The following is a 13,110-nucleotide window of genomic DNA, read 5'->3' as shown; positions in this document are numbered from 1 at the left end:
AAAAGCTTCCAATTGCTGCAATGTATCTATGCTGTAGTCAGTGGTAAACATGGAGAGCCCCTTTGGTCACGTCGCATCCAGAAAAGCTGTTCCAGATGTGTAACCAAAAGACTATTAGCATTGGCAGCGCCACTGAGGGCTTCCACCATAAAAATTAAGTCAACTGGGTGGGACTTCCAACTTTTGGCTGATCCCTCCTGGTGGACCTGTCATGTCCAACTGGGTCATCAGGAGGGATCAGACAACCGTGAAGATATCAAATACAATGGCTGGAATGGTTGGTTAGGCATAAGCATACGTCCAGCAACCAAATTAAGTAAAGGTTGTGTGTTCGAATCTCATCATGGACAACTTTTGCATTTGAGCTAATTAGCAACTACTTACTACTTTTTAGTTACGTTGCAACTACTTATCATGTTAGTTAACGCTTACCCTAATCCTAGCCATTTGTACTTAATGCAATTCTTAACATATCATACGAAGTGGTTGATGGATATCCACAAATTAGTACATACTAGACGAAATGTAACATTATGCTATAGGTTCTCAGATTTACTTACTGAATAATACGAAATGCTCTGAGACCACGTTGCAACTGTCTGTAAACCAGACAGTTATACCTTCGATTGTATCGGTGATGTGTGCCGACAAAGTACAGAGGAAACCACTGCGGCTCATCGCCGCTGCGTGCAACATGGGAATAGGACAAAATGGACAGTTGCCATGGCATTTACCGTGAGAGAACTCATTCCTTTTCCCTCATGGATTTTCTGTATTAGGCGATGTTTTAAAATGTAACTGTTTCAAATGTAGGCTATTTAAAAGCCAGCATTACAAATTACACAATTACGTGATTGTCAAGTTGTCTAGGTGTTATAATTATTTCAGCTCTGCGCAAACTTGAAAACGGCTTGCTCAACACGTGAAGGATGCAAAGGGACAACTCAATTCCTTTTTAGTGTTTTATTATGGTTTTGATGCCATTTGTTGAATATGTTGAAACAGTTGATTTGTTGAATAGAGTAGTTGAATGACGGAGGAATAAGGATTAGGGAATCGGAAGATAACATTAAACAGAGAATAAACATGCATTATTTTACACAAACAATGCATGACACAGCAACAAAGCATGGCTTTGAATAAAGTAAAAGTTTAAACAATTTAATATAGCACTTGAAGCAATTACTTATGCAGTCAGAAAATATCCACAACAAAATAAGTCACCACTCCTACCAGAGTTAAACATGTAAATTCTGCTAAGCACTGGATGCAACATAATAAATAATTCCAAACATTACATACCAGTTGCGTCTTTAGGGTTGAACAATGAGCTGTTTGTATGTTGAGGACCCAAGCAAAGTTAAGCCCAAACATTTTATACCCATGCTTATCTGCCAGGTGCGCATGTTAAAGTAGTCCCTCCAGAAATCCTGGCTCAATTTTTTAGTTCCACCCGTGATTTTGGGTTATCTGCCCTCTTGAGGCCTGGAGTTCTTTAAAGGAAGAGCTGCCATTGTGCTCATGTTTTGAGTGTTCTGTTTTTTGACGCAACAGTGATTGTTAGCATTATTCAACCCCTCTGTGACCTGGTGGAGACCATCTGGGTGGTGGGTGGCCCACAGGTCTATCAGGTAACTGTTGTATCTCATTGTGGCTGGTGGGAAGTTTGTGGTACAGTATGATCTGGGCCCTTATTCATAAAACCTCTCCGAGTAGGAATTCTGATCTAGGATAAGTTTATCATTTTAGTTCATAATGAATAAGATTACATGGATGGGGGGACCTGATCTTAGATCAGCACTACTCTGAGATGCATTATTAAAATGTGCCCAGGACTTTAAATCCAATATATGGGTTAGGAATTTTAAGTGGATCAAAATGGATTAAGTTGTTCATTATACTAGGACAGTCCATCTACTAAATTAGGTCATTACTTTCCCTTGTAATCAGGAGGTCCTGATGCATCCCTGGTGTGACCTTGTCTACCTCACTGACAAAAAGAATCCAGCCCCGTCGCGGACCAGGATGTCCCAGACAGACTAAATAACTTCTTTGCTCACTTTGAGGACAGTACAGTGCCACTGACACGGCCCGCTACCTAAACCTGCGGACTCTCCTTCACTGCAGCCGAAGTGAGTAAAACATTTAAACTCGATAACCCTCGCAAGGCTGCAGGCCCAGACGGCATCCCCAGCCGCGTCCTCAGAGCATGCGCAGACTAGCTGGCTGGTGTGTTTACGGACAAATTCAATCAATCCTTAGCCCAGTCTGCTGTTCCCACATGCTTCAAGAGGGCCACCATTGTTCCTGTTCCCAAGAAAGCTAAGGTAACTGAGCTAAACGACTACCGACCCGTAGCACTCACTTCCGTCATCATGAAGTGCTTTGAGAGACTAGTCAAGGACCATATCACCTCCACCCTACCTGACACCCTAGACCCACTCCAATTTGCTTACTACCCCAATAGGTCTCTACTGCATCTTGCCTATGCCATTCTGTACCATCACTCATTCATATATCTTTATGTACATATTCTTTATCCCTTTACGCTTGTGTGTATAAGGTAGTAGTTGTGGAATTGTTAGGTTAGATTACTCGTTGGTTATTACTGCATTGTTGGAACTAGAAGCACAAGCATTTCGCTACACTCGCATTAACATCTGCTAACCATGTGTATGTGACAAATAAAATTTGATTTGACATCATGGCTGACTTCCACTGTGATGTCTTCTTCCCGCAGTTTGACCGAAGCATTTTTAGAGAACAAGAGAGGTGAGGAAGCATATTTTATTCTCTGCTCTCTTGGCTCTAAGCAATGCAGCACTGTTTGCTTACACTTTGGACTGTTTTGAGAAGTGGATATATTCTCTGTTCTGACTGACCAGGTCCACTCCACACACGTCAGGCCAAGTGTTAGAAAGCTCTTTGCGTCATCATCAATCTGTCTAAATTGTCCCTTTGTTTCCCTTAACCTCAAACTAGGTTTCCTGGAGTACCAAATGAGATTCAAGAGGACAATGGGGTTACATTTAAATTTGAAGTTTTCAAGAGGAAGATCTGTGGAGCTGAATAAATACAAACATTCTGACTATTCTTTGTCAGACCTTCAGTGCCTTTTTTAACTGGCATTGTGGATTGAGATGTTATGTTGATGTCGGTTTCTACTCATGTATATCCTGTTTTATTTTTATGATGTTTATTCAGATCTACCAGTGAAACTAACATAAAATGTAGTGAAGAACTGTATGAATGCACTAAACAATGTTTACTACACCACATACAATAAGAAGGGTATCCTATCGGAACCTTGTGTTCTGTTGTCCAGTGCAATTCTAATAAAAATCATTATCCATTTGTATATTACAAATGCCCCACTCACGCTGCCTCTCATCTCATGTGTCTGTGACTGCATCAGCACAGTTCCATAACACTCATGAATCAAATTAGTTGACGATTGAGCCACTGCTGTCCCATATAGTGGCCTTCCTTGTCTGATGCATAACAAATCCCCTGTTATCCTCTCCCCTCATCAGTAATATTCTGCAAGGTCCAAACCAATGGCTCTCTCTGATTCAGAGCCTACGTCAGAGCAAGAGTGGCCTGGGGTGTGTAATAGCAACATGGGTACCAGGGATGGGGGGGGGGGGGTGGGGGGGGGGGGGGGTTGTTCCTGGAAGTGCCCACATTGCTATGACTCACCCCATGCCACTCTCGCTCTAACGTATGCTCTGATATTTATGACTGAAGATTTCATATCATATGGCAATATACGGTATGGAGTCACCACCCAAAGGCTGGAATGGTTTTAATACTTGTAATTATGATGATTTCAAAAGTGTTTCATGTCAACTGGTGCTTTAAATGATACAGGAAATATATACACTGCTCAAAAAAATAAAGGGAACACTTAAACAACACAATGTAACTCCAAGTCAATCACACTTCTGTGAAATCAAACTGTCCACTTAGGAAGCAACACTGATTGACAATACATTTCACATGCTGTTGTGCAAATGGAATAGACAAAAGGTGGAAATTATAGGCAATTAGCAAGACACCCCCAATAAAGGAGTGATTCTGCAGGTGGTGACCACAGACCACTTCTCAGTTCCTATGCTTCCTGGCTGATGTTTTGGTTACTTTTGAATGTTGGCGGTGGTCTCACTCTAGTGGTAGCATGAGATGAAGTCTACAACCCACACAAGTGGCTCAGGTAGTGCAGCTCATTCAGGATGGCACATCAATGCGAGCTGTGGCAAGAAGGTTTGCTGTGTCTGTCAGCGTAGTGTCCAGAGCATCGAGGCACTACCTGGAGACAGGCCAGTACATCAGGAGACGTGTAGGAGGCCATAGGAGGGCAACAACCCAGCAGCAGGACCGCTACCTCCGCCTTTGAGCAGGAGGAGCACTGCCAGAGCCCTGCAAAATGACCTCCAGCAGGCCACAAATGAGAACAAGAGTGTTCCCTTTATTTTTTTGAGCAGTGTATTATTGAATGTTTATTCTGAATTATGTTTCTTGAAAGGTGTAGAAGAGCCATTAGATTTATTGCAAATATTTACTATTGAAGAATGAAGAAATTCTTCAACTTTTCGTGATATTGTATTTGTCATCATGGCTAATCGAATACTTGTCATCAGTAATAATTAATTCAACTCCATCTTTCAGTATACAGTGTTGGAGTAAGTGATCCTCTAGATGGAGACATAAGACAGGACATAGAGAAAGAGTGGAAACCAATTTCTGAAACCAATTTCTGTTTTCCCTCCCTCTTACTACAACATTTATCCAATGTCATGGATGTGGATATGATGTGGTGTGTGAACCAGTTTCTTAGAACTTTACTTAAACTGACTGATTACTGTCAGACAGATTAGGACCTTATGTCCTCTATATAATTGTGTATCAAAGAACTTCTTGTCCACATCCACTAAGACAACTGTGTATACCACAACACAACGGAAATTACTTTATGGAAATGTATCCCAGAAGGGTCACCTTTACTGAGAGACAATATCGATATGTCCCAAATGGCACCTAAATCCTCATGGGTCCTGGTCAAAAGTAGTGCACTACATAGGGAATAAAGTGTCATTTGGGACGCACTTATGTCTGGGGATATCCTGGTATTATAACAGCTGAGGAGAAAGATGCTTAGCTGTGGTTTCTGAGCACACATTCATTCTCCAAGTCCTACTAACCTCATTCATGGAATATTTACCACCTTAATACACTGCAATGCCATCGCTGCAGCTGAAAATCATACATTTTAATTGCAGGTGTCATCTATTTTCATATTTAACCTGATTTATGCCCCATAAAAACAATGTGTAACCCAGGCTAATAATACCAGGTGTCACATTTGAAATGAAAAATAACAATTTATACGGCCTCTTATTAACCTCTCCTGCTTTAAGAGATAATTCAGACTGACATAGTCGCCGTAGGGCAGCAGACAGGACATGGTGACAGTGGATCATCATTGAGAGGGAACAAGGAAGAGAGAGGGAGAAAGAAGTGAAAACAGAATTTGCATTTATACACTTCGCATGGTCTTGTTCATTACACTCAAATGGAAGAAAACCTTTTAACAGAAAACATCCTGTATTTGAGCTCATAAAACAAGTTCAGGTTGTGCCAAAAGAGGTCAGTGGGTATTACTCTGTTTTAAAATGATGGCACCAAATTTGGAGGTTACTGAATATAACTCGGTGTGACAACGTATGAGGGAGAAGTCACTGACATTGAAACCAACTGTACAAAATAAAAGTGAACTTTTGGGACTGCAATATGTCCCCAAACATATCCTTATAGCCGGCTGGTTTTGAAATTGTACATGACTCGGAACTAGACCCAAATCATATAAAAATACCCTTTGGAGAACCCAAAAACATTAACATTACAGCAGTCTTGTTAAGCTGGATCTCTTGACCCCTCTGGTCAGACTATAGAAGCATCTGAAATGGCACCCTATTCACTAGGGCTCTGGTCAGACTATAGAAGCATCTGAAATGGCACCCTATTCACTAGGGTTCTGGTCAGACTATAGAAGCATCTGAAATGGCACCCTATTCACTAGGGCTCTGGTCAAAAGTAGTTCTCTATAGGCAATAGGGTGCTGGTTCAGATGCTGCCAAAGTTTGTTGGTTGGCAGTGAGCTGGAAACCTTGAAGCATAAAGTCATGACTTTGTTAGCTGTGCTGCTCATTCCCCATTAAAAAGCACTCTGAACATGTTTCAAGGGCTCCAGCAGGCTTTAAACTCTCAGCGAGGCCTTTAAAAGAAGCTTACAGAACAGTATTTGGGGTAGGCCTATATGCTTAGCAAGGCTGCATAGTGATTTTTACCTTGCGCACTAATCTAAAACCACAGCAGGTGTAAGGCAGGTGAAAAGCTGTCCAAATTAGTTTCTGCACATATTGAATGCAACTCCACTTTTCTCAATACAAGCCAAGTTGGCAGCTGCATTTGACAGATCAATATCAGTTCTATTACCCATGACAAATCAGACATGAGTGTGTGTTAGACCTATACACACAGGTAATAAAGTTCTTGCAAATCCAACCAAAGAAATCATATTTTGCTTTCCCAGTCAGGCAGATATTAACTGGAATTTGATTCCAGCACTTCAAAGACTAACAGAGTAATCTTATCAGCCAATAAAACAGAAACCCTGTACAAAACACTTGCTTAAGGGGACAAAAGTGATGCTGCCATCAAGACACAGATTATGTTATCCACAATGACACTGGCTGTAGAGCAAACAAGTTTATGGCTCATTACTGTTTATAAAAGTGTACCTTCAATGATACCTTTCATACACAAAACCATGAATAATCAATCAAATTGTTTTATTAGGATGTTTTGAGGGGGTTATTTTGACACATATTGGCTTTCAATACATAGGCAATTCCCAACACACAGCAAAACATCTGTTGAACACGTATTCAACATTGCATCATAATAGCCAAATATTGTTGTTATCCTAATAGTATTTAAATATTGCACAGATAAAATGAAGCGTTGCCTCTTTCAAGGTAACCTTATCCCCAGGCTAAATGCACAAGGTAACCTCATCCCCAGGCTAAATGCACAAGGTAACCTCATCCCCAGGCTAAATGCACAAGGTAACCTTATCCCCAGGCTAAATGCACAAGGTAACCTTATCCCCAGGCTAAATGCACAAGGTAACCTTATCCCCAGGCTAAATGCACTTGGGGAGGAATTGTCTGCTGTGCAAGACTACTTTCAAGACAAGCTTGTCTCCTAACCTCAGTAATACAATTCAGCTGAAAGAAAATCGTGATTCAAGTTCTCCCTATGGTGATATAAGAATGTTCTGCATTTTAGACCATGAAATCAAGGTCAATCATCACCCTTTAATGGGGCAACAGGGTTGAAGAGTGGTCTTTCCCGTCGCAGCTGCAGTTTACCAGAACTCATCTCAAAGTCCTTCTTAGTGCCGTTGAGGGCCTGTAGGCTGCCTGTCCGTACATCATAGCCATATGACCTCAGTCTTTGGATCCGGTAACTTACAATCTGTGTGGTCAGCTCCAGAATGGTCGGAGTCTGTGTAATCTGAGCCATAGTGACTCCAGCTCTGAGCAGGCCATCGAAGCGTTCAGCCAGGATGACCTCAGGGTAGTAAAGCAAGGCTGGGCAGTTGACGACCAAGTCCCGGAGCTCAGCCTCTGAGCAGCCCAGGGTCACCTGCGAGTAGGCCAGGGTGTGGCGCATGCTGTCCGGGTTGAGCTCGACAACAAACCCCCTGAGTTTGGAGAGGAGGCGGAGGAGCTCTGAGGTGGTGAAACCCCGGTCTCTGAGGAACAGCAGGTTGTCCCTCAGCACCTCCGGGGGCTTGAGGAGGACAAAGGGGTTCTGACTAAGCAGCTTCTGCAGCCAGATCTTCATGTTAGCTGCGTCGCCTCCCAGCTCCAGATAGGCCTGCTGCAGTGTGCAGACCATCTCCTCGTTCTGCCCCACGGGGCAGCTGAAACTCTGGGGGGCGCTGGCCATCAGCTTGGTGACAATACGCTTGTTTAGATGTAAACTCTGGAAAAAGTCGATGTTGGCCCTCTGGTTGGCGTGGTGACTGGAGGTAAAGAAGGAGGCGGGAAACTTCTCAATGATGCCCACTAGGTCTCTCTCTCTGGGGCAGATGGACCTCCACAGCTCCCTCTGGGCCTGCTGCTGCTCCGGGCTGCAGAGGACCGCCTCGGGGTAGAGCTCCAGGACCCGGGCAATCATGGGCCCCTCTGCTCCCATGTCCCGCAGCAGGCTGGCCGTCTCACTCACATAGGCAGGGCTCTGATGCAGGACCCAGCCCTTGAGCTGGCGGATCTTCTGGATGTCCACAGAAAGGTCATAGAGGGCTTCCACGGTCACCTGGTTCTCTGCTGGGCCTCCCGGGTTTGAGAAGGCCCTGAGAGGGGGGAGACGTCGAACCCGCTGACAGTGGCGGCATAGCGACGTTGTGACTAATCGCAACATGGGTGCACAGTCACAGACCATGCAGGTCTGACCTAGAGGTGATTTAACAAAGATAGTAATATGACCTTTCTTTTTCAAGATAGCTTGCTACAGACTCTTGACTATAAAAAATACAAAACATATATTTTTTGTGAATCAAAACAAAGGGAACATAAACTCAGCACTAAACAACTTAGTAATAATGAAGAATTGTACAAATATCACATCAGTCATATGGCCATAACATTGGTCTGTCAATGTCTGAGTTAGTCATCTAGCTAAGGTTAGCTAAATTAGCTAGCTGCCTTGACAGCTATGATAGGTTGCTAAAGGCAAGCAGGATCAATTGTGATGACACCCGACGATGCAGTGAAGACAAAACTATTGCAAACTGACAATTGATTCAATTAAAATGCATGTTCTTTCATGTCCCTTGTACTTTCCAAACAGAAACAAAAGAGAAGTACATAACTGTACCTGAGTTTGTTAGCAGCGTTCAGCGGGTGTGACGTTTCGTTATGAAACGGAACTTTGCTTCTTTGGTGTATGGCTGTGTGGTACTATCTGCAGATGCACCACAGCGCAACTAAGTGTACAAGAACGGTAATGCACAGCTGACACAGTATGCAAAAATCTAAACTCATCCCTCAAGCCACTGAAAGGCAGACTAAAATTATTCCAGCTTAAAATGGACAATAAACTAAGTTTACATAGATCCTATAGATCACAGAAGAGATGTAATGCAGCAGTGCTTTCCTTCTGCTTCTGACTAAACTTGCTTGCAGGAAGCAGAACAGTAACAACTCCCAGTATCCTTCTCTGATCTTCTTATCTTTACATTTCTCCGTCAGAGCTCTGGTCTTGCACCATACACTTCCAGTAATTAGGGTATTTTGGCAAATGTATATTTCAAATCAAATAGCAGTCGATGCATCTCAGAAGCAGCAACATATGGGACAGACACTGATCACTGTAATCAGCACAGAGCTAAACTGGGGGAACAGAGAGGGAAAGTTTCTCACAGCTGGGGCTTAATCACACTGCTTGATCACCAGCTCCACAGGCTGTTCTGCCAGCCCAGTTCAGGAAATGTATGTAGCTTCCCAATCTGGCGACTGAGAGGAAATTGGAGCTCATTATTGTAAGTCTGCATAATATTTAAAGGCACCTGGGGATAATGGCTTGAATGCAGGCAGCCAGGCAGGTACTATGGCATAATTAGATCTGATCTACCTAATCAGCAGTACTATTGTATGTAGCTCATGTAATCAGCACCCCTTAGTTTTTGTAGAGGTCAGGGAGTAAGACTGAGGTTGGACAATTTTTGGCTACGCATGTCACGCCCTGACCATAGAGAGCCTTTTTATTCTCTTTGTTGGTTAGGTCGGGGTGTGACTAGGGTGGGTAATCTAGTTTTTTTTTCTATGTTGGCCTGGTATGGTTCCCAATCAGACGCAGCTGTTTATCGTTGTCTCTGACTGGGGATTATATTTAGGCAGCCATTTCCCCACTGTGTTTTGTTGGATCTTGTTTCTGTGTAGTTGCCTGTGAGCACTCCATAGCTTCACGTATTGTTTGCTGTTTTTTTTATTGTTCACGAATAAAAAGATGTACATAGACAATTCTCTAACGACGATCGTGACAATGCAGCCGCTGACATCATTGTAAAAATCCCTTCAATTAGCTGCATAACTTGTAGTACAGTCCAAATGCTTAAAGAGAATAGATTAATTAATGTAAGAAACTCTAGTTATTAAGTTAAAAAAATATATATATATCATCTTTATTTAACCAGCTAGGCTAGTTGAGAACAAGTTCTCATTTACAACTGCGACCTGGCCAAGATAAAGCAAAGCAGTTCGACACATACAACAACACAGAGTTACACATGGAATTAACAAACATACAGTAGGAAAAGTCTATATACAGTGTGTGCAAATGAGGTAGAATAAGGGAGGTAAGGAAATAAATAGGCCATGGTGGCGAAGTAATTACAATATAGCAATTAAACACTGGAATGGTAGATGTGCAGAAGATGAATGTGCAAGTAGAGATACTGGGGTGCAAAGGAGCAAGATAAATAAATACAGTATGGGGATGAGGTAGTTGGATGGGCTATTTACAGATGGACTATGTACAGGTGCAGTGATCTGTAAGCTGCTCTGACAGCTGGTGCTTAAAGCAAAATAACTCCAGTTATTGACAACCTCCTGATCTCCTTATCTGTCTGCTCATGGCTGTTTGAGCAAAGAGTCCTTGGTGAGATGTAGTTTGTACATGATGTGTGATTCACAGAGAGAAAGTTGTGTGAACTTCATCTTTATGCTGTAAAGAATATGATTTTCTTCTGACATTACATATTTGTCTGAACTTTAAAACCTAACCAATACTTATACAATATCACTATGTAGCCCACTGATAATGGACATGGGTTATAATGTATCTAACAGAGGTAGGACCAAGTCACTATTATTCGAGCACAAGCAAGTCTCACGTCACAAGGTCCATGCCTCAAGTTGAGTCCCAAGTAGAATGGGTGAAAAGTCCAAGTCGTACATTCTAAGAGCAAGTCAAATCAAGTAGTCACAAGTTTTCAAGTCAAGTCTCAAGTCAAGTAACAACATTTTTTTGTCTACAACACATTTTGACTAGTCTATGTAATTGTAAAATAGGGAATTTGTAGCAGTCGTAAGGGCGTGAAATCAGCAGAAGGCAAGGCAGGTTGACGTGCTCAGTGTAGATTTATGTACAGGTCTTGGTGATCCAATGATGAAAGCGCAATATCATACAAAATATACAAGTAGATTTACCAAATATACACGGGCAATAACCCAAAATAAATAGCCTCTTTATCAGGCTTAACATGTCCTATCTGAACGGACACAAGTAGAGCGCCTCCCCTTGGGAAACCAAATCGAATCTGTCTAACAGAAGCTCAAACAGGTAGGCCTACATAATACAAGCACTTGGCCCCCAGGACCAATTGGCAATTTCAACCAATAAACTGGTTCTATAATGTACAAGGCAATTTCCACATCCATTGGTACATTGGTACATTTGTCTTAATCAGACTTAATGATTATTCATGATATTTCAACCCCATGCATACATGGAGTGAACAATAATTTTCTCTTATTCAACGTTCCGACTCCAAAGCATGGAGCGCATGCGACAAAACATATTTCTATGCACACTGAGGCTTGTGCTCCTATCATGCACAACCATAATGACAGAGACTATAGGACAGAAACAGGGAACTCCAACATAACCCAAAAAATATGAACGAAGGAAGCCATACTTTAAATTAAATAAACAGAACTTCTACCTCCTGAGTCTTGTGAACGTTCATATGCACTATAAACATCGCGCCCACTCAGAGCAGGGAAAGGAATGGTTGGCTAAATTAAAATGTATCGTAAGCCTATCAAACGTGAACGGTGACAGTATGGTGATGGAATGATGAAACGCTAGCAAATTATTGTAATATTATATGGAATATAGATTTACTACATAGGGCCTTGTAAAACATTTGAAAAGTTATCCTTTTTAGAAAAAACTATAGTAAATATATTGATGTCACCAAATATTTGATTAAAAAACACTGTTTTGCAATGGTCTACAGTAGCCTCAACAATGCTCTGTAGGGTAGCATCATGGTGTAGCCAGAGGACACCTAGCTTCCGTCCTCCTCTGGGTACATTGACTTCAATACAAAACCTAGAAGGATCATGGTTCTCACCCCCTTCCATAGACTTACACAGTAATTATGACAACTTCCTGAGGGAGTCCTCCAACCTGTCAGAGCTCTTGCAGCATGAACTGACATGTTGTCCACCCAATCAAATGATTTAAAAAATATATATTATTTCACCTTTATTCAACCAGGTAGGCCAGTCGAGAACAAGTTTACAACTGCGACCTGGCCAAAATAAAGGAAAGCAGTGTGACAAAAACAACAACACAGAGTTCCACATTGGATAAAGAAAGTCAATAACACAATAGAACAATCTGTGTACAGTGTGTGCAAATTAAGTAAGGAGGTAAGGCAATAAATAGGCCAATAGTGTGGAAGGAATTACAAATTAGCAATTTACACTGGAGTGATATATGTGCAGATGAGGATGTGCAAGTAGAAATACTGGTGTGCAAAAGAGCAGAAAACAAAAACAAATATGGGGATGAGGTAGGTAGTTGGTTGGATGGGCTATCTACAGATGGGCTGTATACAGCTGCAGCTATCGGTAAGCTGCTCTGACAGCTGACGCTTAAAGTTAGTGAGGGAGATATAAGTCCCCAACTTCAGTGATTTTTGCAATTCGTCCCGGTCATTGGCAGCAGAGAACTGGAAGGAAAGGTGTCACGATCGTCTTGCTGTGAGAGATTGGACCAAGGCGCAGCGTGTGCAAAATACATCTTCTTTATTTAAAGAAGAAAGAAAATACAAGAAACGAACAACTATACACAAACTAACAAAATAACGACCGTGAAGCTATACAGACAAATAGTGCTGACACAAACACTACACATAGGCAATTACCCACAAACACATGATGCCCATGGCTGCCTTAAATATGGCTCCCAATTAGAGACAATAAACCACAGCTGTCTCTAATTGAGAACCAATCCAGGCAGCCATCGACA

At 42.0% G+C, this 13,110-nt stretch overlaps 2 protein-coding genes across 2 annotated transcripts; one reads left to right on the top strand and one right to left on the bottom strand.

The window, feature by feature from the left end:
- Positions 1 to 92: 92 nt before the first annotated feature.
- On the top strand, positions 93 to 3,073 carry LOC129861810 (dihydrofolate reductase-like). The gene is made up of 5 exons (XM_055932962.1): positions 93 to 735; positions 1,526 to 1,631; positions 1,951 to 1,991; positions 2,698 to 2,772; positions 2,983 to 3,073. Exons 1-5 carry the CDS (start codon positions 638 to 640, stop codon positions 3,071 to 3,073), a joined length of 411 nt encoding a protein of 136 aa, XP_055788937.1. The 5' UTR covers positions 93 to 637.
- Positions 3,074 to 6,836: 3,763 nt separating this feature from the next.
- Positions 6,837 to 9,503, bottom strand: LOC129862350 (transcription termination factor 2, mitochondrial-like). The gene is made up of 2 exons (XM_055933890.1): positions 8,947 to 9,503; positions 6,837 to 8,522 (listed from the first exon to the last, which is right to left on the bottom strand). Exon 2 carries the CDS (start codon positions 8,509 to 8,511, stop codon positions 7,366 to 7,368), a length of 1,146 nt encoding a protein of 381 aa, XP_055789865.1. The 5' UTR covers positions 8,512 to 8,522; positions 8,947 to 9,503; the 3' UTR covers positions 6,837 to 7,365.
- Between the last annotated feature and the right edge of the window lie 3,607 nt (positions 9,504 to 13,110).

The sequence above is a fragment of the Salvelinus fontinalis genome, chromosome 9, assembly GCF_029448725.1.
Source record: "Salvelinus fontinalis isolate EN_2023a chromosome 9, ASM2944872v1, whole genome shotgun sequence".
NCBI classification, from domain to species: domain Eukaryota; kingdom Metazoa; phylum Chordata; class Actinopteri; order Salmoniformes; family Salmonidae; genus Salvelinus; species Salvelinus fontinalis.
The sequence above is the reverse complement of the archived record's forward strand: the minus strand, read 5'-3'. Positions and strand labels throughout refer to the sequence as shown.

Coding starts and splice junctions, on each gene's coding strand:
- LOC129862350 (XM_055933890.1), bottom strand. CDS start 8,511: ATGGTCTGTGACTGTGCACCCATGTTGCGATTAGTCACAACGTCGCTA.
- LOC129861810 (XM_055932962.1), top strand. CDS start 638: ATGTGTGCCGACAAAGTACAGAGGAAACCACTGCGGCTCATCGCCGCT. Junction 736..1,525: donor CAGTTGCCATGGCATTTACC/GTGAGAGAACTC, acceptor TTGTGCTCATGT/TTTGAGTGTTCTGTTTTTTG. Junction 1,632..1,950: donor GTGGCCCACAGGTCTATCAG/GTAACTGTTGTA, acceptor CCTTGTAATCAG/GAGGTCCTGATGCATCCCTG.